The sequence below is a fragment of the Carettochelys insculpta genome, chromosome 1 (assembly GCF_033958435.1).
Source record: "Carettochelys insculpta isolate YL-2023 chromosome 1, ASM3395843v1, whole genome shotgun sequence".
NCBI classification, from domain to species: Eukaryota; Metazoa; Chordata; order Testudines; family Carettochelyidae; genus Carettochelys; species Carettochelys insculpta.
Window position 1 is genome coordinate 157,272,501 of NC_134137.1, and position 23,855 is coordinate 157,296,355.

At 52.3% G+C, this 23,855-nt stretch overlaps 2 protein-coding genes across 3 annotated transcripts in view; one reads left to right on the plus strand and one right to left on the minus strand.

The window, feature by feature from the left end:
• POLA1 (DNA polymerase alpha 1, catalytic subunit) overlaps positions 1 to 6,135 on the plus strand; it is a 373,413-nt gene extending 367,278 nt beyond the window's left edge. For both annotated transcript variants that reach the window (XM_074983379.1, XM_074983380.1), the window contains one exon: positions 4,865 to 6,135. In XM_074983379.1, coding sequence (XP_074839480.1) covers positions 4,865 to 5,034 — 170 coding nt within the window. In that variant the 3' untranslated portion in view covers positions 5,035 to 6,135. The remainder of the gene's footprint in view (positions 1 to 4,864) is intronic.
• Positions 6,136 to 10,620: 4,485 nt separating this feature from the next.
• Positions 10,621 to 20,823, minus strand: ARX (aristaless related homeobox). Its single transcript, XM_074983381.1, has 5 exons — positions 20,631 to 20,823; positions 18,864 to 19,539; positions 16,782 to 16,827; positions 14,034 to 14,362; positions 10,621 to 11,435 (listed from the first exon to the last, which is right to left on the minus strand). Exons 1-5 carry the CDS (start codon positions 20,821 to 20,823, stop codon positions 11,195 to 11,197), a joined length of 1,485 nt encoding a protein of 494 aa, XP_074839482.1. The 3' UTR covers positions 10,621 to 11,194.
• Positions 20,824 to 23,855: the final 3,032 nt, after the last annotated feature.

Consider the following 23,855-nt stretch of genomic DNA (forward strand, 5'->3'; position numbering starts at 1 on the left):
GCACTGACATTGTAGAAACGCAAAGCTAAGGTTAAAGGTATGGATGGGATGCTGCATATTAGAATGGGGGGAGGCATGCAATTAAAAATGAGTCACATTACCTGATTTCATAATTGACAGAATATTTATTTAACTTGCAATAAATTGACACACCTCTAGACAGAGACAATTATGACTATGTAACATCTGACAGAACCAATTATGACTGACTGTTGTTTGCTGCCTTTGCACAGAAATAAATGAAACAGATATTTGCAGCAGAGTCTGCTGCCTGTGTGTCTAAGTTTGCTATAATTAAAATATAATATCTAGTAGGTGTTGGAAATTTTTTAGTTCCCAATGCTTTGGAATTTATTATGTTTTTTGTTCAGATAAATGTATTTGATATGGTATTGTGCATGTGTGATCTTGTGAATCCTTAACACGTGTGCATGACAGGATATGTTTTTATTTGCTTTTAGATAAACCAACAATCTGAAATTTTGTTCCAGGAACTGTATTTTTTTTTCTCTCACACAAACTACACAGGCGTGTGTGTGGTTATTAGTCCACGAACTCTCACTCTGATTATCCTGTCAGAGTCCAGTTGCCTAATGAATAGATAAAGCCCAGGAATTTTTCACTATCCTGCAGACAAGAGTAACAGTGCTAGGTCTTTAATATCAGGTTCTACATGCATGATTTTATAGGAATTAAGGTAAGGGGTGGCAAGTGGAAAATACTTAACAATAAAGTGAGATCTTTCCATCTTTGTTTTATCAGTCAACACAACTGTGCAGGGCAAATAAGTTTCAGATACCTCTTCAAAAAATGAGTATTCTTCACTCAGTTGAAAAGAAAAGGGGAGGGGGGATGAGCGAGAAACACATAGGATGTTTAATAGAAGTATGTATGTCTGTCTGATAGTGTGTGTCATTCTGTGTTAAGACGAGTGAAGCAGTTCTTTTTCTCCATACAAGTTTGACAAAGGAGTTTGGTTCTGAATTTTTATCTAGCATTATTATGTTATATTAGGGAATATGATATGAGATTTCTCTTGCAAAATTAAACCACATCTTAATTTCCACTTTTAAAGTCTGTTGAAAAAAAAAACTTTAAATTTCATCCCTTATTTTTGCAAAAATATTGATACTTTTTGTACATTATATTCAATTTCTCAGATATTAACAATTGTAAATGAATACATGCCATTGTGTGTGGACATTTATGTAAAAAATAGGTAATAGATATTAAACTAAACTAGTAACAGGTATTAAACTAGTTTCATACTTGTTCCCAAGTGTTGAAAAGGAATTACATTCTATGTTTATAGCTTTGTTCTCAGAGGGCCTTATGTGCATTATTGAGTAAATTCTCATTTAGGAAGAAAATGTGAGTTTTTATATGCATTTTTAAGTTGGATGGTATGGTAACTTGAAGGTATTGACTGACTGTGTGATATACAGCGGTCACAGTTGCTTTTACTAAGAGGAGCACAGAGTGATGCTGGTTGTCATTCTTACTCTGCTGTGTGGCAGCGTAAATAGTCCCCTTTCTAACCAACCTGGTGGGAAAAGTCAATATCCCATCAGCAGAGGAGGTAAACACATCAGGAGCTGTGTCCTCTCTCATCTTCCCCTGCACTGTATTACTACAGTTCTTTAAATCTGTTCTCCCCAGTCATCAGATACACTTGTGTCATTCAAATGCATAGTGTTGCTGTACTGCAGAGAGAGCTGCAGTCTGAATTTAGTGGTGTAACATTGTATTTTATAATTAAGATTTAAAATTATCCTCCCACTAATTTATTGTAGCCACTTTTATTTCTCCTTTCCCATTCCACTTTTCCCTTCTGCCTTAAAAGATATTTCATCAAGAAATCCTTCTAAAGAAATTCATGTACATTTGCAGAAAGGTTACTGAGAACAATGAATGTTTACATCTAGTGAACAAAAGCTACAAACTGCTGGTGGAATGGCTTGAGCCAGATTTTGAGTGATACGTGTGTGTGTGTGTGTGTGTGTGTGTGTGTGTGTGTGTGTTTTTCTCTGCTTCAGTATTGCTTTATTGTTTCAGTTTAGTTGTTCTTTTCCTGATTGATGTGTCTTCCTGCTCTTTCCATATGTAGCAGCTGTTTCTGTACATTGATGCACTTCTCCTTAGTCTCTCCTGGGCTCTGTGAAGCTTTAAAACTATTTTAGCCTAAGTTTGAACCTCAAATCTAGACACTTCATGATACAATTGTTGGTACCGTAGGGACATGATTCCTCAGTTTTGTGAGGACATAAGTAATTTCAAACAAAATCCTCTAATCTATTTTACACTTTAGCACTATGTGTCCTGTTTAGTGTCTTGAGTATTTATGGTTAGTTTAGTTTTTGTTTGACAATATCTTGAGTTTCTACAGATTTAATGTCACTTTTCAGTTATGTTTAATTAGGCCTAACATTTAAAGTGTTTCCAGGTTAATTACATGTGTTTTATGCTGTGGTGATCTGATTAAAGTACAGAATCCGTAAACTGTTTTGCTTGTTTAATTCTCTGCAGGCTGAATTTAAAGTTAACTTTTCTCTAGTGGTAAAAGGTATTTGACTGCATAGTGACAAATAGTAGTTCAGCCAGGTTATACTCAAATAGGCTCCATATATTGATGACGTAGGACCTGATCCTGCAAACCCTTAAATATATGTATGAAAGTTGGGCATGTAAATTCTCTCATGCTTAAAATTAAGCACAAATGTAATCCTTTGGGGAATCATGTCTTGCTTATTAGCATTGCTTGCAAAGTACCTAAAATGGGGTGTATGCTTTTTAACCTGTTTATCATAATTTTAAAACAAAAGAAATTTGCATTAATATGTTCAAAAATAGGCTTACGTGGAAATTGTTGAGTAAATAAGCCAAGCATATGAATTGAAAAATCAAAAATAATACCTTAGGCCCGGTATATTGTATCAAATTATTAGACTAGTGATCTTCCTTTCAAAAATCTTGCAAAGGTCATATGTTTTATAACATTTACAAAATTCCAGATTTGTGATTATATTTCCCCAGTACTTTCTGTGTATCCTGTCTAATGTTTTTCTCCCAGTTCTTCATACATTAGATGGGACTTTCTTCATTCCTTCAATAGGGCACAAGTTAAATCAATGGGATGTCATCACCTCAGCATCTATATATCTTTACCCTGACCCTGCATGGCTGGAATGGAAAACTCATAGGGTCCTATAAATATATATATATTTATAAATTGTATTTATATTATTTTTTATTTTTAAAATATATATCTCATTGTTCCTGGGAGAAGCTCACCGCCTTAAGATTTATTTTATTCTAGCAAGCCACAACATATAGTACATGGTAGTTATGAAGGAATTGTTATTCTTGGTTTTTTTAACCTGGGATATATAATTTGGGGCATTTTTGTGATACCGATAATGCAAAGAAATGCTTCAGTCTTTGCACAAAGGGCAGTGAGGAGTGGGACTTGCTGTAACTGGTCAAGAATTATGTGCAGTAGCTAAACTGGGGGGTGCTTGCAAGATGCATACCTGTGCTATGCCAAAATGGGGCGAGAGTTGCTTTGAGAGATTGCATATGTATCTCCCTGTGCCGTACTGTCACAGTTTTGAACAGATGAGATGCTTCACCTGGAGCTCCTCCAACTATAAAAGAAGTGGGGACTCTCACTTTTGAATCACTTCCTTCCTGTGCATCCACTAGTCCCAAATTGTCTGAATCTGAATAGTGGCCTGGGTGTATTATGAGGTCTGTCTACCTGGGCCTAAGGAGAGGGTGGCTCATGATTAGCACCTGTTTTGAAAGAGAAGTATTGTTGGACGTGATCTTTACCACACGTTTTATTGTTGACGTATGGCCAGTTTTACTCTTAGCTGGATTGTGCATGTCATTTTTGATAAGGCACTCACAGATAAAGGGGGTTGTCTATTTGTTCTATATTGCTATGAAACTAAATTTTAAAAAGTGGCTTTGCCAGTAAATTCATCCGGTGTTTAAGAAACAAATATTTTATTGCATCCCTTAGGTATCTTGTCAGAGATATCATGCCAACCAAATACATTGGAATGGACTATTCATCGGTGCATTAAGAGAAGCTGGTGTCATCTGCATAAGGCCTATCGGCTAAGATGATACGTTCATCTTACTTGTCTGTGAGGGTAGGAAATTGCAGCCATGGGGAGTTCCTCCTCTGTCAATAGCATGCACATAATGCCTTTCATCAAAGATCTTCAAGTGCATTACAATGATAGATCAGTATTAATATTCCTATTTTGCAGAAGAGGAGACCTGGGAACAGAGAGGTAGACCTGCCCAAGGTGTTTCAGTGCTCCAGCAGTGCAGATAGGAATAAAAATAAAGGATGAGGTCATGGCTCCATTGAAGTCTGCTGGATCTCCAGAAGCCCCATCCCTTTATAACTACTAGACGGCCTGCCTCCTCAATAAGAACAGTTTCATGATCCCAATTTTTAGAATCATTTTTCATGAACAACACAACCAGCTTTCTCTGACAATGTGTCTCATCAACCTTCATGCCTCTCCTCCGTTTGGACAGCATTACTGGACAAGCAGCACTTCCTATCATTTACTGAAAGGAGGTACTGTGCCAGCTCAGCTGTGGCATAACCGTTGGTCAGACTAATTCTTTGTTGAACTACATGCAATGTCTTTGTGTGTCACAAGTTTGACATCCTTCCTAAACGTGCAGATAAACCTGCATGAGGGAGGAGAGCACAGCAAAAGTCTGAAGCTATTGTAGTAAAATTTGTCTTATGTCTCAACAGCAGCTAATATGCCTTATTTTACAAGATTAGTGAAAAAGTGTTTTCCTTTTTGATCTTTTAATCCTTTTCTTTTATTTTTAGACAGCATGAAGAGGAAGCTCACCAAAAATGAGACAGAGGTTTACAGAAGCTTGAAGAACACAGTTGACAAATTTCTGTCCATGAGTGGCTATTCTGAAGTAAACCTCGGCAAACTCTTTCAGACCTTCAGTATAGTGAAATCTGTGGGAGATCTCAGTAATGGACGATAATGATTAAGTGATAATGGAAAAGAGAAGTTTGTCCTTTAAAAATCACCACCTCTCTTTTCTCCTCTGGCTTTTCCATTTTAAATTTTCATACTCTGATTTCAGCCTACATAAAATACAGATGTGTTTTAATCATCTTAGTTTCTCAGCAGAGAAAAAAAGTAAAGATAAAAACATAACACAGTGATTTATTGGGCCACCTGAATAGTTGATTTTGTAGTATATATCTATTTGTTTTATCTAGACCTATGAGGGATAAGGGGCTGGAAGAATTGCTTCTTTAATTGAATAATTCCCAGTGAGAGTTGCTGGAATGTAAGTGATCCTAGACTTTGCTCCAGGGTATTTAGTAGGGGTGCTCTCAGGAAGAGAGGTTAGTAGAGGTCTTAGTAGGAGCACTAATGTTTTGCCTTTTCATAGTTTATCTACTTTCCCATCGTAAACATACCAGTGAGAAACAATACTAAAACTAAAAGCCTCCTAAGTGCCCCAGTACCTTTGTCTGAAGTGTGTTTCCTTTTAAAATTTATGTACTGAACAATGGATGGCAATTTTATAACATGAAGTTACCAAAAATAGAGAACTTTTTTTCTGTTTTACATGTAGTTTTCTCTGTGCTTAAACATAAGCAATGTATTGCTATTCTCAAGAAATAAATAAAAGTAGCAAGCTACCAGATGCAAATACCAAGCAAATTGATATCTAACTTTATTGTACACAAAAAAAACATATAAAACAGTCAATGATAAGTGTGCAATGCAGTGTAGCCAAAAAACAGAGGAAGTTTGCTTCATGATAAAAATTATTATGGCCATGCTGAAGTTGTGATGATTTTATAAACAAATCTTATTGCCTGTTTACTGCAAGTAAAATGACAAACTGAAATGACAAGAAATTATAATAAAAATGGTTGGTTCTTTTGTGTAGGAGGAGGAAAAATTTAAGGTTGTTTATACTTTTCAGTAAGTATTACATTCTTTGTTAGGTTTTCAGTTTCATACAGTAATGTAAAACTATAAAATGCTTTTAAAAATATGGAACAGTATACAATGTAAAGTTTCATATTGCTTGAAGGAAAAAATAAAGTTTTGTAGTTAAAGAAAATATGACTGGATCTGTTGCCTATACCAAACTCAAAGGGGTGGGGCCGATCCTAATGCATGGCCTTCCAAAGAAAGCCTGAACATCTACACTGCAATCTTACAGCCCCACAGCCCAAATATGCTGACACTGGCCAACAGTGGGCATTTTATTGCATTGTGCACCTACTCTTAAAGTCCCTTCTTCTAAATTCACGATATAGTTTACAGAGGTATGTGCATCTCTTCTTTCAAAAGGTCAGTTTGGTTAAGTGAAAAATAAGAAAAGGGCTTGAGCCTAGAAAATATAGAGTACCTGCACAAACCCACTGGATACCAAAGGCATTGTGTGTGATTGAACACATATGTTTGTATCATAGTTGTTTATAAAACTGTACCAGAGCGTGCTCTGGAGTATCAGTGGTATGTGAATATATATAGCTATTGTGTTCATATATCTGTGTATGTCTAAGTATGCATTTACTTTCTCTCATGTGGAGCTAACTCCTACAAGTTTTATGCACACAAGTAGTCCTTTTAAAGTAAATGAGGATGTGGTTGTCAACAGTTAACCCATTTGGGGTCAATGTTATTCCATATGTCTGGATGCATCACGCCATGCTACTTGTGCTGTAATTCATGTGGCATATTTAGTCAGATCATTTTAGCAGATAATTTCTCGTATGTTGTGGTTTGAAATAAGGCCTTGATGTCTTCATGAAATAATCAAGTTACAGATACTTAAAAGATACAATAATCAATGGTCTGCCTTTTTTAATCTGTATATTCCTATGTCTAGTCAAATTATTTGACTTTACCAATATGTCTGGGTAAAATTTTTTAGAAAAGTAAAAGGATGGCATTTTTGAAGACACCTAAGTATTATATACGAATTAAATGGTTGCATAAGGCAAAACCTTTTCCTATGGCATTTGTATCTCAGTATAATCATTGTTAAAGAGTCTGTTAGTTCAATAGGGTAGGGAGTTAAAATTAAATGACCGGGTGTGGAATAACTGTGAAGAGTGCCGCAGTATGTAGTATCCACATTAGTAACTTCAGTAAAGTTGTACTTCTGTCACACAGAAAAGAATGATTAAGCTCTTTTTTATGATTCAGAGAAGACAAACTCTTGAAACTGTCCCTCTAGGGTTATTGTAACCAGCCACAATCAAATGGGAAATGAATGCTTTCCCAATTTCAAGCAATTTTTGCTGCATGTCAGGTCAGAGTTGAATTCCTGGTAAAGAACAGCTGCTTGTTTCCTACAGTGGACAAGCCCTAAGCGATGTGTCTCTTTTTGGTTCTGGAGAAAGATGATTTTGCATTTCCCAGCCTATCATTTGTTTCAATAGTCTATGTATATAGGAAATAGATACACATAATAGTGCTGTAAATATTTCAGAAGAGGTAGAAGTTCAGAGGCTTGTATTTTGAAACTGATCTAGGCTGAACTGCTCTATGGTCTCCTTTCCATCTCCCCCCTGCTGCAGCCCCCAAATCTACTAGAGCTACAAATATTTTTTCTCGCTTTTCTTTCTTTTTTTCAGTTGTGGAATGGAATATTGATACATAAATTCAAGAGCCAAATTTCACATGGGGAAGGCATGTGTGTGTTGTTAAAAAACAAATTCATACTGCAAACCCTTTTGGTCCTGTGCCAAAATCTTTTTTCCACTGCAAAATACACTTTGCTAATTCCAAACTTGAGCCCATCTTCCTTTTTGCTCTATTTGCCTGTCTTCTGTAGAGCACCTTAAATATTTCTTAATTGAACAGGCTGCAGTGAATTCTCCTTATAGCAGTTTAATAGATTAACTCATCTGTGCCAGCTTCAAATTTCAGATTAAAATTCCTTCATCCCGAAAGCAGCATTATCAGGTTATTGGAGGCTGTTTTCAAACCTTGGTTTTGAATAGCAGCGGCTCTGCATTAATTTAACCACTAAGCTAATAAGTAGGTTTCGTTTTGTTATGCTAAGCTTTATTGCTTTTCTTTTGATCAGAATGGTGTTGTTGAGCAAAGCAGCAGACAAGGCATTCTTTGATGAGGGAATTAGTGCTCTATTCTTCCTCTATTATTCATAGCACAGTGGAATATGTAAGTACCTGAGGGTGTCAAAGGAGAGCAGGCTCTATTGCAAAGTGTTCGCCTTGTTTCTCTCAATAGCTGACTATGAGATGATAAACCGCTTAATACACTGCACTAATTGGATGAGAGCAAAAAGAGATGGGAATTAAGGCAAGGCAAAAGGAGAAAGTGCTACCAGCCTTCATTCACTCTGTCACCACTTTAACAGCACCAAAGGAGGCACAAGCTTTCTATAAGCAGACCAGAGGTTTTGTGCAGAGATAAAATGAACCTGTTAGTGGATTCAAGTAATACACTAATTATTGCACAGTATAAATACCACTACTGGTTTTATAACACGGAGGTAAACTTCTTTTGAGAACGTTATAGGATTGCTTGCCAGTAGTATAGATCCTAATAAGGGCCCAGAGTAATAACCCCCTGGATTAGCAAAATTGCTGCTTGTGGAAGTATGATTCGGGCTTTTAGGAAGATTTCAGCAGAAAGAATAAAAATGACTGAATGACATTTCTTAATGCGTAATGGCTTGATAACGATTCCCTTCTCCTTCCAGTACATATGTACACGTCCCCCTGAACGGTTCATAAGGGCCAGGAGCAAACGGGATTCCCCTCCTAATTTTTCCACCTATATGAACACTCTAAATCTGGGGAACTGAGGCTTCTTCACACAAACAAGCAATCGAGGCACGTCAAGGTGGCCTCGCTGGGGGGGCTCAGCAGCTAAACAATATGGTGCTGCCACTTGCGCGGGGGGGGTGTTCCACCTAGTCCCACTGCCAGAATCTCTGGGCACAACTCCCTCCTCTGCCGAAAAGCCGGCCGGGGGGGCGGGAGAACTGCCGCCTGCCTACGCCTGTAGCCCGGCCCAGGCTGCTGGGACGCGCCGGGGGGATTGGATTGGCCTGGCGGCGCAAACATATTGCCCCACCGCTGCCCCCGGGCGTCAGTTCGGCTCTGGCGGCGGGTGTCAGGCGCCCCAGGCCTCGCAGCGCGGGCGGCCCGCCCCCCCACGCCATTAGCAGCGCTCACGAGGAGATCAAACCGCGCCCCCAACCCCAGGGCAAGCGCCTGCAGCCCGCCGCTCGGGGCGCCCTTTCCTTCCCGCGCGGCAGCGGGGCTGCGGGCTGGGAGCTGAGGGCCGCGGAGCGGTTAGCGACCGGGGAGGGAGGGTGGATCCTGTGCTTTGCCCCCGCTCCGGGCAGCGCCAGCCCCGGCGGAGGGCGCCCTGCCCGGCGGGCCGGACCTCGCCGCGCCGCTGGGACACGAGGCGGACTTTCCCGCCAGGCAGCCGAGGCGGGCGCTTCCTGGGCGCTGCAGCCGCAGCCCGGCGCTGCCTCTCTCTCGCCGCAGCCCGCGCGACAGCGGCCCGCCCAGCGCGGGGCAACTCCGGGTGCTCCCAGCGGCCCCCCGGAGCCTGCACGCCGGACGCGCGAGACCGAGCGGCTCCGTGCGGGACTTTCCCCTCCCGCGCTGGGGACACGGACCCGCCGCCCGCGCCGGTCCGGCTGCAGTGACGGCGGCGGGACAGGCGGGCGCGGCCCTTCCCCGCCACCTCCGCCGAGCAGCTTTAAAAGTTTGACTCCCGCCAGTCCGCCCGCTGCCCTCCGGCCGCGCCCGCAAGCACGGGGCGGGGGAGGGGGCTCACGTCTCTAAGCCGTTTACCGCACAGCCCGGGCACACGCCGGCTGGAGCCGCCACACAGGACTGGGGGAAGGTGCCGCTTCGCAGCCCCGGCCCGTCGTTTGGCCTCTGAGGGCAGGCGCGGTAACACCCGAGTTACCGAGTCCTCTTTTCAAAGGGATTGCCCTCTGCGGGCCTGGCAAGCAGAGAAGCCCGCCCCCCCTGCAGCCAGGACAGCCGCCCCCCAGCAGCTCTAGGGGTGTCAGCCTGCTCCTTACCACAGCCCCCCTGAGTTCCACGGCTGGGAGTTCCAGGGGTGTGGCCCGTGACCCTATTCAATGCCATATACTTCAATGTACCCTTCACGATTCTTTCGTGTTAAACGCATATATCTTTATAGCGCTTTTATTTTCGGAGTGTGGCACTTCTCCACTTAATAGCGAGGGAACGTGTTAACAATAACGACATTACACAAAAGTACGGTACCATTGCCTCTTTAGGGGTTCGGAAACCTCTACGGTTAATAAGTTAAATAAAGGGGGTGTACATAAATATTTGTCTATGAGCCCTATGATATCTACACCACACTAAGAAGCTACAGAATGACAAACTTTTACAGTACTACACTGAGTGCAATTGTTTTATAACATTTCAAATATACAAAGCTCTGTTCTTTTTATAACAATGGTATGTACAGAATCAATAATCACAGTTTGGTGACTTAAACAGTCCATATTCTAGCAGTGTATTTCCCTTTGGTTTGATAGAAAACCCTTGGTTGGTGTAGTGTTAAAGACTATGACAAGAAAAAGATATACCCCTTGCCTTTTTAAGTGCACTGGTTATCTTACAGCTTCAACTTCGCTTTCATTCCGCACTGGCAGCATCCTGGGCTGCTAACATGCAGCTGCCTGCAATAACATGTAAAATAGCTCTCCAGTGCTCCTGCCAGACCAACTTAACATCCGAAGATGTTATTTTAAGAAGCTGTGTGGGAAGTTTACTTATTTTTTGCAAGTGGCAATGCACTGATGCGCTTATTTATTTAGCCAGCTGGCCAGAAGGGGAGAGAAAAAGGAAGGGCTGTACCTTTAATTCTAGCCATTTTACGGGGAGCTCTTTTTAATCTAATGACCAATGAAGAAATGCATGTGAATGTGGTGTATACTTTTAAAATGTACCAGCCAAGGAGTTACTTATTCAGGAGCTTGGAAATGTTGGGTCACTCGTGTGAGCGCTGAAGCAAAGGATGCTTGCTTTCTTCAAGTTCCTAACCCGAGAACCTATCCAATGTCTTAGTCGCTGGTCCTCTTTGTTTCCATTTGGTCTTGTTTCGTGCGAGCTGAGGTGACCTTGCTTTCTGGAGGTATTTTAGCACACCTCTTTCCCTGTGCTGTTCCCAGGGATAATATTGAGCTGTGTGAGCTGAGCTGCGTGTTCTTTTGCTTTCAGCCTCAGAGCTGCTATGCTAGAAGCCCGTCTGTCTGCTGCAGCTGTTGCTGGGTCTGACAGCCCACTTGACTGCACTGCACTTTCCACGGCAGGGGTGGGCTGTCTCAGTAGGGCAGCAGCAGTGGAAGCACTAGTCAGGGGAGCCATAGTGGAAAAGAGCCTGCAAGTAAAGGAAACACGGTGGTCAAAACCCAGGCAGCCGATGGGCGCGTGTCTCTGGCTGGTGTTTGGTGAGAAGCGGCGGTGCCGGGGCTGTGCCTGCCCTCCCTCCCCTGTCCTCTTCGCTTTCCCGGGACAGAGCTCTGCAGCGCAGGGCTGTCGCTACGGCAGGAAGGACAAAGCCGGGGTGTGTGCGGGGTGGGGGTGGGGGGAGAGATCGCAACACCGGCAGGCAAAAGATATAGAAAAAAAAAAAGGAGGCGCGTCTCACTCCCGCTGAGGTGCCGGTGACACCCGCGCAACCTCCAGTAGGCGGCCGGGAGCAGCGGAGCCTGCGATTCGCGCCCCCCACCCCCCGGGAGAGACACGCCAGAAGGGACCGGGTGCTCCTCAGCGATCACTTCGAAGAGCAACGCTGCAAACCCTCACCTCCTGCATCAGCCTCTTCCCGCCCCGCCCCGCCCCGCCCCGCCCGTGGAGCTCTTCCTCTCCCCCTCCCCACGCAGCAGAGTCCTCCTCCAAAGGCTCTGCGCGTCCCGTCGCCCGAAGTGCCTTAGCCGCTCCTCAGCGCTGCTGCCCACACCAGCAGGAAGTGGCATTCCCGTGGCGTGCCTCGCAGTGGAATGCCAATTAGGAGGCAGCAACCTAGCATCCAGGCTCAATGACACAATCTGCTCCATGCCTTCCCTCTCGTGTGCCTCGCTCCTCGCGCCGGAGCCGTCACTCCGGAGCGCGCGCCTGACCCCCCCTTGACTGGCACATCAAGAGGTACAGACTCTCCATTAACCAAGGATGTGATTATTGACATCAGCACGGCTAGGAACTGAACTGTGTTCCTGGAAGGCAGCAAGGTCTCCATGCTAAGCCCTAGCACGCTAAGTTCCCGCGTTGGCTGCTGCTATCCCCCCCCCCCCCGCCTTCGGAGTCTTTGATGCAGATATTAACACCGGCAAGAACGGAATCCATTCCCTTTAAAAGGTCAATTACTGCTCAGTTTAACACAAGCTTTTAGGCTCGTCTTAATTCTCCTGGTAAAATCTTGCAATACTATATATATCAAAACAATTACAGGTTTGATTAGCGGGAGGCACTCCCCGTTGCGGTGAACCTGCTGGATGCAGCAGTTTTAAAGCTACATTTCAAGGTGGCCGTCCATTTGCTCTGTCGTGCCTATTTTAATCGCCTCGCCCATCACCCAGGCTGATGTCCGTACGCTTTTACACTCCACTCTCCCATGCGTTGGCAGGGGAGGAAAAGCCGGAGCAGGCCGGCGCTCACGCTACAAGAGGAGTGAGAAACTGCGAAATCATCGCTCTAAACAGGGGGCGTGACAGCGTTGTAACATCACTTGTGCCATTAGGGAAATTGAGTCACTGACTACAATTTGATGCATAAACTATTTAATTGTATTGGTTTGTATGAAGAAACTAATTTTACTTCGGGGGTTTTTTAATGCTCCGCCCGACGCTGATTTTGTGAAAGTGGAGGCTCAGTGGGCTGAATCTATTATTTCTTTGTTCTCCGAAACAGAGCTCATTGCCGTTACGTTCGCTTTTATTTTCACTTCTCGCTCCAGCTTAATAAATCCTCCTATTGTTTCTCTGTCTGTGTGATGAACTACAGACTTTCCCGTTCATCGGTTGGTTTTCATTTAAAGAAAGGAAGCTATAATATATGTGAGGCGCTTCTTTTATTTCGGTGTCTTACATGACTGCTAGAGTGAGGCGGAAAACACACAGAGAAATAGAGCCGGGCAAATACTCCGCAGCAATTTTTTTTTCTTTTTCTTTTTTTTTTTTAGGGCGAGTCTCCTAATTATTTAACGCTTCACTTGTCTTGGGTCGGGGCCCTTTGCGCGAGGCGAGGCGAGGGCCAGGGCTGGGGTGGACCCAGTGACTGAAGTAACCACCCGGGCGCGTTTCTAGAGCGGCGCGCTGGATCCAGCGCGGGACGCACGGAGACAACGCGAGCCTCAGGGAGCCGAAGCGCCGCATGTGACCCGGGCGCCCAATCAACACCAACCCCCCCCTCCTCCCGCGGCCCCAGCTGCGAGGCCGAATGCCAACGCGCCCGCACTGCGCTGCTGGCGAGAGCCACCCGAGCGGCGAACGGGCTCCCGCGACTAGTGCGGCCAAGGCAACGCCGGGCTCTTCCGGGCCAGGCTGCGACAGGAGCAGAAGGGGCGAAACGCAGGAAGTGACACGTCACCAAAGACTGAGTCGCACAGCTCTGCCCCTGGCGCCCAGCCACTGGGGGGCGCCACCCGCGCGGGGCGCGCCCTCTCCCTCCTGACCCAGCGCTGCCAACCCTCAGCCAGCGCAGCGCCTCGCCCCTCTCTTGCGCCCAGGCAGATCCCAGGCGGGAGAGTGCTGGGACGCCCGCCACGCCCCTGCCTGAGCTCCGCCCCCCGCCCCGCCCCACCACACTTCGGTGTGACTTCGTCCGCGAGGTGCGTCCCGAGCCCGTGCAAGAGACTGGCACGAAGGAAGGGCGCACAGGCTGGGTTGCAGGAGCCACCTTTCAGGGCAGCTCACCCCCCCCCGCCCGCCGCCCCCGCTTGCCCCCCGCGTTTGCCAATGGCAAAGGCCGGCGGTGTTACCTGCCAAACGCAGGGCTGATGAAGGCGGGGTGCCGGAATACAGCTGCGCCCAGGAAAGTGCTGAGGCCTAGCGGGGTCCCACTGGGTGGCAAAGTGGCAGAACCAGGTGGAGGAGGTAGACTAGGGAAGGCGGCGGCAGCAGCTGCTGCGGCAGCAGTCCAGGCGGAGTCTAGAGCTGGGTGGTGAGGAGGGAAAGGACTAGCATCAAGGTATGGACTGAGTGGGTGAGTTGCCGACAGGGGACCAGGGAAAGGCAAACCTGGGGTGTGTGTCTGAGCCCCAGCCTTTTCCCTCTTCCGCCACTTAGCCCTACGGTTCTGGAACCATACCTGAAAGCCAAAAGAGAAGGGGTTTTAATAGTTCTGCGCGCGCCTCCCAACGCTTTGCCCAGAAAAAAAAAAAAAAAAGGAGGAGAAATGGTCGGGCCAGGCCTCGGGCATTTCTAGTTCACACCCAGCAGCGGGCTGGAGGTCAGAACCGGCCAGGGGTTTGGACCACCAATGGCAGTTGTGCTAGGTAACCATGGGGGGGGCAGACAATTTGTTGTCATTACATGGAATACTAAATGGCCCGGGTTGGTCAAATAACTCGCACATTAAGCCAGGATTAAACAAACCCTGAAGTGGGCGGTGCGTGGTTACCTTTCATGAAAGCGTTTTTATCACTTTCTCCTGGGTTCTGTATTTACCCTGCTGGTAAAGCGATTGCCTCTTTGAAAGAAAGTCCGAGGCTGGGGTGGAGCTGACCCGTTAAGCCTTTTATCCTTAGGAGGGTTGCTCATGCTATATGCTATATATAAATAACACATCGGCTCCGGCTTTACATTTCACGGGTATAAAGAAGCGCACACGCGTGTCCAGAATACTCTCCACGTACGTAACATTTAACACGCAGTATAACGAGCCGCTGAAAACACGGACAACATTGGGACGTTTCTTTTTAAGCTAACGTGTATCCATTTTGCAGAGGCATCCTACTGGTTTGAGTGGAGAGTAAAACGTTTTAATTTAAATACTTGACAGCATGGCGGTGGTTCTGGCAGCATGCAATAATGCTTTCTTTTATGGACATTTTAACTGAAACATTACTGCTGTAGCCAAAGGTTCTAAAAATTAATTCCCACCAGAACGAAATTATTTTTATGATGTGATCTATACACACACCCACACTAAGATCTGCATGGTAGCTTTCACTGAATTTAATATTTACAAACGGTATCATTTTAGGCTCCTTCAGCTTTTCAAAGATTAAAAGCAATAAAAAAAATCGTGACTGCAAGTAAAATGTAATTTACAACCAAAAAAAAAAAAAGGCGAACCTCCTGAAGTAATCATATGCATCTCCCGGCTCTACTCTCCGGATTTAGTTTACATGACTTGGTTAGCCAGCCACGGAATTGCAACCTCCCCCTACACACTGGTTAATCCAAACGTGTTTGTTCTTTGAAAGAGGAGAGACCAATAAAACATTGCATTTTAACGGAAAACGTTCGCTCAACAGCAAAGTATAAATAACACACAGCAAAGGCGAGCCCTCATAAGAGGTAATCTGTTAATTCGGTGGAGCGGTGGGGGTTCAATTTCCACCTTTAAATATGGCTCCCGGTTGGCAGATCACTATGAAACCACCTCTCTCCTGCAGCTAACCGAATAAACCAGCGATGCTACGTGTAGACGTAAGTACTAAGAGACATAATGTTCTTCCAGGGAGCCAAAAAGCTTCTAATCTTCCGACTAAAACTCAATTAGCAAGCGGTCCCCACTGCAATTCCCCGTCATTGAGTTAATAAGTCTCAGTACACCCAAAAGGTAAACGAAGGGACTCTCATAATTCATATTCCCTTAATTACATCTTCTCCAGTGAATAGGGAAAGGGAGAAAGGGGGTGTCGTTCTTTTTAAAAAGTTATTTAACTTTCCCACGGCTCGGTCCCCTGAGCTGAAAATACTGATTTGCTGTCACATCTCTGTTTGACAATGGAGAAATGTGTCAACAGAAAGGAGGGGACAAATCTCATCATTAGCCCCTCTAATGCAAGAAGCTGTTGTGTATTAAATGAGCCATATGGAATTTATTATGCTTTATCAGCGCCTGATTTTAACTGTAAAGTGATTTGCTCAGCTTCAGACCCAGAGACATCTGTTTTCTGTTGGCAATCAGGGCATCCTCGTGTTTATCGTCTCTTTGGTTATGAGACTCCGGTTAGGAAATGCACTCTGGTATGGGGCTGCAAACACCTTTAATAGCATTGCACTCACTCGCTATTAGATCAATCCGGGCTTATTGCTATCAAAAATGGGAAATCAAATAGCATTAGCCAGCCCCTTGGGCAGGCGGAGAGGAAATCAAACAACATTTCGCCTTCAAATGGCCTGTTTGTTCTAGCACTAAGTGGGCTTTTATGAAGCCCGATTGGAGATTTAATCACGGCCAAATACCTGCTTGGAGCAGAGCGGGTTTGTCTAACAACCCGCACCCCGCGTGGCCGCGCGATTTGGGGGGCTTGCCCACGGATCGGGGGGTCGGTTGGGGAGGGGCATCTCCGGGCTCTCCCTGCCCGGCGGGCAGCCCCCCACCACCCGGCCGCCCCACCAGCGCGCCTGGGTAGAACGGCCAAGGGCCCAGGGGTGGGTACCGACCCACCCGCGCCGGGCTGATCGCAGCGCCAGCGGGCGCGGCTGGGCCGGCCCGGCGGGGAGACCGACCGCAGCTCGCCTAGTCGCCCGCCCCAGCGCTCGTCCGGACTCACCTGCACTCGGGCTTCGGTCAGATCCAGCCGCATGGCCAGCTCCTCCCTGGGAGGGAAACAAGCACACAGACACGCCGCGCCGTCAGACTCCCCTCGGGCGCGCAGGGGGCGGCCCTGCCCCGGCCCCAGGCTCGGGGCCGCTCGAGTCAATGGCCGAGCTCCGGGGGGCGTGAAGGGGAGCAGGATCGGGCCCCCGGGAGCGCGCCCGGACTGAGCGCAAGCCCGGCGCCCCCACCCCAGGCGGGCCCGGCCCCGGCCCTCTGCAGCCGCGCGCCGCTCTGCGGAGGCCGCACCCGGCGCGCAGCTGGACTCCGGGCGCTCCCTCCCGGGCGGCCACTGACCCAGAGCTGATGACAGGCTTTCCCTCCGGCAGCGCTCAGAGGGCACCGGAGGCCAAGTCCCCCCCCAGCCCCGCCCCGCCCCGGGCCGGGCCATCCGCAATGACCCTCCGCTGTCACGCTGGAGCCGCGCGCGGGCCTGGCAGCTCAGCGCGCTGGAAACCTAATTAGCCCAACCCCGCTCGGCGCCTGGCGTGTCCGCTGCCCACCGCACGGCGCCGCGGAGCCGAACCCCTGCCCGGTCATCGCAGCCAGCAGCGCCACGATTGAGGCGCGGCGGCCCCCGGGCGGGGGTTAGCAAACCGCCTCTGAGCTCCCCAGCTCGCCCAGGAGCGGCCGGGGCGCAATCAGCTCCCGCTCCGCTCCGGAGAACACAGCGGGACTGCGGAGCCCGCTGCCTCCCCAGAGCCGCCGGCCCGAGGGCAGCCAAAGCCTTCCGAGCGCTTGGCACGGCTCCGAGCCGGCCGGAGGGGAGGGCCGGGAAGAGCCGCACCAGGACAGCATCCTGAAAAGTCCTGTGGGACCGGTCCCCTGGCCCGCCGGGAGAGCGCAGCGCAGCGCCTCGGGCTGCCACACTATGCCTCCGTGGGTCTCGTGGGGAGACGGGCTCGCTGCGGGCCGGGGCCGGCAGAAGTGGGGTGGCTGCGGCCGAGCTTGAGCGCGCTCCGGGTACCACAGTTCAGCCCCCGCATCCCGTGAGTGCTGGGGCGCAGCGCCGCTGGGTGCGCTCCCAACGGGCGCTGCTTTCCCTGCCACCGGCCAGTGCGGCACCGGGGGCGGGAGGGGGCTGTGGCTGAGCCCCAGCCGGGGGCTACTCGCTCCCTGCTTTTCTGCCCCCCCCCCGACACTGTCTCCTCGGGATCTGGCTTCACCACGCGGCGTGGGAGAACGAACCCCCCCCCCGTCGTGTACATCAAGCCAGCGCCTGGGCTAAGCCGCGCGGAGCGGGGCGCGCGAAGAGGAGTTGGATGGGAAAGGGCCGGCCAGGGCTGCAAACAAACGCGGGCTGCACCTCTCCCCTGGCCGCCCGCGGCTCTGGGCCAGGGCGGCACAGGGGCGGTAGGCAAACGGCGTAAGCAACACCAGCAGAGCCGGCTGCGTGCGCGGGAGGGAGACCCCCGCCCCACCCCGGCTTGCCTCCGAGCTAGGCTAACGGCTCGCGGCACGTCCCGTATGCAGAGGCCAGCCCCGCTGCGGGCAGTGGGTTACCGGAGCTCTCAGCGAGTGCAATGTGCTAGGAAGCCAAAGCCGGACCACTGCGAGCTTCTCCCACGGGACTTCCCCGGCCAGGGCAGGGTTCCAGCTTTGCACTTGGGCCCTGCGTAACCGATACCCAGCGAGCTCGCCGGTGGATATGCAGAAGGGTCAAGGCGGGGGATAAAAATAGAACATTACCAGGTTGAGCCACGGGCCGGCCAGCCCCGACCTGGCCCCGGCCAGCGGGCTCTGCAGGCGAGACAGCTGAGAGCAAAGTTTCCCTCCGTCCCCGCCTCCCCGCCCGCGCGCCCCACCAGCGGAGCAGCGATTCCAGCGGCTCTCCAGCTGCCCACAGCGTGGGGAGAACGCCCGGCCCAGCAGAGCCCGGGGGTGCCACGGGGAGGCCCGGAGGGAACGGCCGGCGGCTGCGGCCAGGGGGTGGGCGAGAGGGATGCGGCTGCAGGCCGGCAGGCAGCCCCAGGGCTGGACTGTGCGCGCGGGGCCGGGCAGGCTGCGCTGCGCTGCGCGCTCTCCCCCCAGCTCGTACCTGGTGAAGACATCGGGGTAGTGGGTTTTCTGGAAGGCCCTCTCCAGCTCCTCCAGCTGGTAGCTGGTGAAGGTGGTGCGGTAGCGCCGCTGCTTCCTCTTGAGCAGCCCCTCCTCGGAGTCGCTGCCCGCCGACAGGCACACGCTGTCCTCGCCGTCCTTGCCCTCGCCGTCCTCCGGGTGCAGCAGCAGCTCCTCCTTGGGGGACAGATCCCCGGCGTCGGGCCCCGCGGCCGGGGCAGCGCCGCGCCTCGCCTCCTTCAGGAGCCCCCCGCCTGCCTCCCCCAGCAGCTCCTCCTCGTCCTCCTCCTCCAGCTCCTCGTCCTCCTCCTCCTCCTCCAGCAGCTCCTCGTCCTCCTCGTCCTCCTCCTCCTCGGGGGCCCCCGCGGCCGCCGGGCCGGGCCTCTCCTCGGGGCGCGCCAGCTCGTCCAGGGCAGGCGGCGGGGGCGCGAAGGGCGCGTTCTCCCGGTACGACTTGCTGCGGCTGATGCTCACCTGCGGCGCCTGGCTGATCTTCAGCGTGTCCCAGGACGGGGCGGCGGCCCCCTCCGCCCGCTCGCCCCGAGGCCCCGCCGCCCCCGGCCCCAGCCGGCCCCCGCCGGGCCCGTAGAGGCGGCGCAGCTTGGGGGGCAGGTGCAGCTCGGCGGGCTCGAACGGGGGGCTGCCCTTGGGGGATCCTGCCGGAGACAGACACACAGCGCGCCCCGGGCACGGAGAGGGAGAGGGGGAGGGGGAGAGAGAGAGAGAGAGACCGGGTCAGGGCAGCCACCGGCCGGGGACATCCCCACCGTGCTCAGCTGCCGGCCGGTGGAACCCGCCCTGGCCCCTGCCCCAGCCCCGGGGCTGCTCTCCCGCGGGAGGTCGGAGCCGGAGGCCTGGGGCGAGCCTGGCTCAGTCCTGGCAGCTCGGGCTCAGCAGATCCGGCCCCGCTAACCCTTTCCCAGCAGCCCCGGGAGCTGGGGCAAACCCCCGCCCCGGCCGAGAGGCTCCAGCCCCGTTTGCCCCGCCGGGGCGAGAGGGCTCGCGGCGGCTACGCCTGGGCGAGGAGTCCGACCCGCCCGGCGCTCTGGCGGGGAGCTGGGAAGGATCTCCCCGAGCGAAGGAGCCCGGCGTCGGGCAGAGGCCGGCCTGGAGGCAGAGCGCGATCCGGCCGGGAACGGCCCATCCCACTCCCAGCCCCGCGCCCCCGAGCTCCCAAATGTTTCACGCCACTATACAGGCCCCCCGCCCGCCGGCTGTTCCCGACCGACCCCGAGTCTCCGTTCACGCGATTACGGGCTCGGCCTGGCCAGGGCGCACAGCCCCGCCGGACCGCCCCGACACGCGGGACCCCAGCACGCCCGACGGGCGCAGCTCTCAGGCTGGGACCCGCGCCCGGGGAACCCGCAGCCGCGCTCACCGCAGCGCCGGGCTCAGCTTCAGTCACCCGCAGTTGCCCCGAGAGCAGAGTACCCCCAAGCCAGCCCAGCCGAGCCCAGGGCAGCTCTCCCCGCGCGGGATCGCATCGCAGAGCGGCTCGAGCCCGCTCCGCAGGCGGGCAGAGGAGCGGAGCTCAGCCCAGCCCAGCCCAGCCGCGACGGCTACTCCAGCCCCGCGGCTCACACAAACCCGTCGCCATAAATACAGCGCGGGGCGGCCAAGCGGCGCGTCCCGGGCGGGCAGCGCCCCAGCAGGGGGAGCGCTGCGAGGGCCGCGCAGCTCCCAGGCCATCAGAGCGCTCCCCGCCCCGCCCCGCCGCCCCGCACTCCGGCCGGTGCACGTCGCTTACCTTGCCCGGCCTTGTCCTGGTCCGGCCGGCCGGGCAGCGGAGGCAGGCTCTGCGCGGCGCCCAGCAGCCGCATCTTACACGGGCTCCTCCTGCCCAGGATGCTGTCGATGCAGTAGGAGGAGAGCAAAGTTGGCGATTTACTTTTACATTCGGGCCTCTCCGGGCAGCTCTCCTCTTGGTACTGGTGGCTCATGGCTCTGCGTCGCCCCCCGCGGGAAGGGGCGGCCTGGCTCGCCCGCCCGGCCGGCCGGGGGTGGGGGGCTGGGCTAGGGGGCTTCGGGCTCGGGCCGGAGTGTGCTCGGCTCCCCCCCGCCGGCGGCTGCGCTCGCCCCTCTTCCTGCTCAGGACACTAGGAACAAGTGTAGTGAGCGGCAATGGCTTTGCCCCGGAGTCCCTCTCCTCCACGTGCTGGGGGCCGCCCTCTGATTGGCTCCCGCCGGAGGCAGGGCCGCTCCGGGCTGCCAGCCAGGCGCAAAGCCCGGCTTGGATCACGCGGGGATCGGCGCCGCCTTCCGCCTCGCCCCGCCACCTGCAAGAGCGGCCCGCCCCCTCCCTTCGCTCCCCGCCCCGCGGCTCCAGCCCCGCGCCTCCGCCGTCGGGCCTGGCCGGGCGATCGCTCCCCGCAGGCTCGCACGGCGGGGGGCCGGGCTCAGGCTCGCGCTTGCGGAGCCGGGAAGGGCGTTTCCTTCCCGCCCGGGCGCGGCCCGGCTGCAGCTCTCGGCGCCTATGGGGGCAGCGCTGGGAGCCCGCCGAGGCCCGCAGGCACTTCGGCCGGGCGCCTGGCGCGGGCTGCGGCTCTGGGGCGGAGCCCCGCCGGGCCCGGCTCGTACACTGGTGTAGCGGCGGCCCGGGCTGTGCGCAGACGGGGCGGGCCGCGTGGGCAGCCGGCGCCGGGAGACGCGAGGCGGAGCCGGTGCTCAGCCGTGACCCCGGCCGGCGTGACGGGGGGTAGGAAGGTGAGACGGGCCGGCACCAGGAAGGGAGCCTGGCACGAGATCGGGGGCAACGCCGTGGCCACGGGCCCCCCGGGGGCTCCCCGCGCCCAGGGACCCCGCCCGCCCAGGGCAGAGGCCGTGTGCCAGGGAACAGCCGCGGCGGGCTGCAGGGACGGGGCAGGCATCCGTGTCTGGTTTTCCCCCTTCCCGCTGGCCCGGCTGGAGGTGGCCGAGGCGCGGCGCTTGGCAAAGGCGGCTCCCGCGGTCGCTTGCAGCCAGGGCTTAGAAACACCCGGCTCGGGAAGCGGGAGCCGGGCCGCGCTGAACATCTGGCTCGCTCTTCCCCGGGCCAGTGCGGGGCGGGCGGCCTCCTTCGCACACCCTCGGGGCGGCGCGGAGGGCGACCAGCTCCAGCCCCCGGGGGAGCCGCCGGGCTCTAACCCAAGCGCCGGCTGCTCGCTCCGCTCCCCCGGCCCGCGGGCGGTGCCAGCGCCAGTGAGCTCGGCCGCTCCCAGCACACCTCTGCTGCTGCTGCTGCGAGGCGCTGGGGGATTTGCCTCTCGCGCCTTGCGGCCCCAGCAGCGGGTTGAGTTCGCCGTTTGCACAGCCCAGCTGGATTTTAACGGGCTCCTTTTAATTAGCCGCGCGGCTGCTGGTAAAATGAGCATTTCCCCTTCCCCTCCTCCCCTCGCGGGAGACACGTTGGAGGGATCTCGCTCTTGGTTTCCTTCGTCGCCCTAAAACATTTCCTTCGCGCCCGGGGATGATTCCCTGGGCTCAGGAGCTGGGTGGGAAAGGCTCTGTTTCGCCTATGAATCATACACATCCACAGTCCTCAGGGCAGAGTTTTCAGGGGGGAGCCGCAACTTGAGAGGCTTTAAACGGAGCGAGTTGTAAATAAGACGTGTGTGCATAAATAGATGCAATTAATTTTATAATAATTATACATTAAATAATGTATAATAACAGGCAGTGGAAATAATATCTCTTTCTCATACTCTCGCACACAAATTAACCATAAACTCACACGTGATTTCCAAGAGCTGTCGGGCAGATAAAGGCTCCCCACGGTATTTCTTTCCCCCTGTTTTGTACCTTTTAAAATAGACAGGCGGGCCTGGGCGTTCGTTTCCCCCCTTGGCATCTCAGTGAGGATGCCGACTATAGCCTCTTTTACATTTTCGCGAGAAACAGGCGTGACTGAGACACGATCAGCCGGTTTGAGACCCCCCTTAGGAAACCTGCTAGCTTCCCCCCGTGTGTTGCCTTGCACGAGTACTCCCGTTCGCTTTGCTTGCCAGTTTGTATTTCTTCCAGTCGCCCTTCCCACCCGCTTGGGTCCGGAGTGAGGACGAGGTTTGGGAAAGAAAGTCTTTGTAACTCGGGGCAGAGGGGTTTCTGCCCCCAGACACATTTTCACACCCATCCTGGGACGACCCTGGGCACGATTACACTTCAAAACCCACAGCTGACTCGATTTGTCCCTTCTGAGCTGTTAACGCTTCTTGAGAGCCAGGCCAATGCTTCCAATGAAAAACAACCCTAGAAATCAGGTGTTAATAGAGCAAACACAGAGCAGAGACGGAGCCCTCAGGCAACTTAGTTTCTGACTGTCCGGATTTTACTGGTCAGATTTGTTGTTAAAGACGACTACTTTCCCCATTTTCTGTCTCGCGAAAAGGATGCGTTGAGTTGTCACAATAGAAGTAGTATTAGTGGGTTGCATAAAAGGGCACTTGTGCTTTTAGTTTTGCTCAGTTTTTGTTACCATGTGCATTTTTCCGCTCTCTACTATTAAGGAAATAAATTTGCTTGGTAGGTGCGTGGACCTGGAAGCCTCCTGACTGATGGCTTGTCAGATCAGCTGACAAAAATCGGCTTGATTCGCTTTCACAAGCAACTTAAAAAAAAGGAAGAAAAGACCCATGCAATACCGCAACCTGTACTGGATTAGAAAGCTGTTGCTTGTCATAAAAACGGGGCCGTCTGCTCCGTTTGGACTGCATGTTGAGAGGCGCTTCTGAGAAAGCCTGTTCCTTAGCTGGTGACCCGCGTTGCAGATGCTAAGCTTAGGGTGCATTTCGGTTTCACTGACTCTTGCAAGAAATAGGCACCGAGGCGGTGCTACTAACTCTGCAAAACTGGAGCAAGTGGCGTAGCCTGAACCCGAAACGCCTGCCCTGGCCACGCTTTCCGGCGCCGTGTAACGTGCTCTGAGGGGGCCCGAGCCAGCCCCGCTCCCCCCACCTTTAGCCCAACCAGGCATTTAAACGACGGAGCTCAATTTCGT

Coding starts and splice junctions, on each gene's coding strand:
- ARX (XM_074983381.1), bottom strand. CDS start 20,823: ATGAGCCACCAGTACCAAGAGGAGAGCTGCCCGGAGAGGCCCGAATGT. Junction 19,540..20,630: donor CCAGGACAAGGCCGGGCAAG/GTAAGCGACGTG, acceptor TGTCTCCGGCAG/GATCCCCCAAGGGCAGCCCC. Junction 14,363..16,781: donor TGACCGAAGCCCGAGTGCAG/GTGAGTCCGGAC, acceptor TTTGGCTTTCAG/GTATGGTTCCAGAACCGTAG.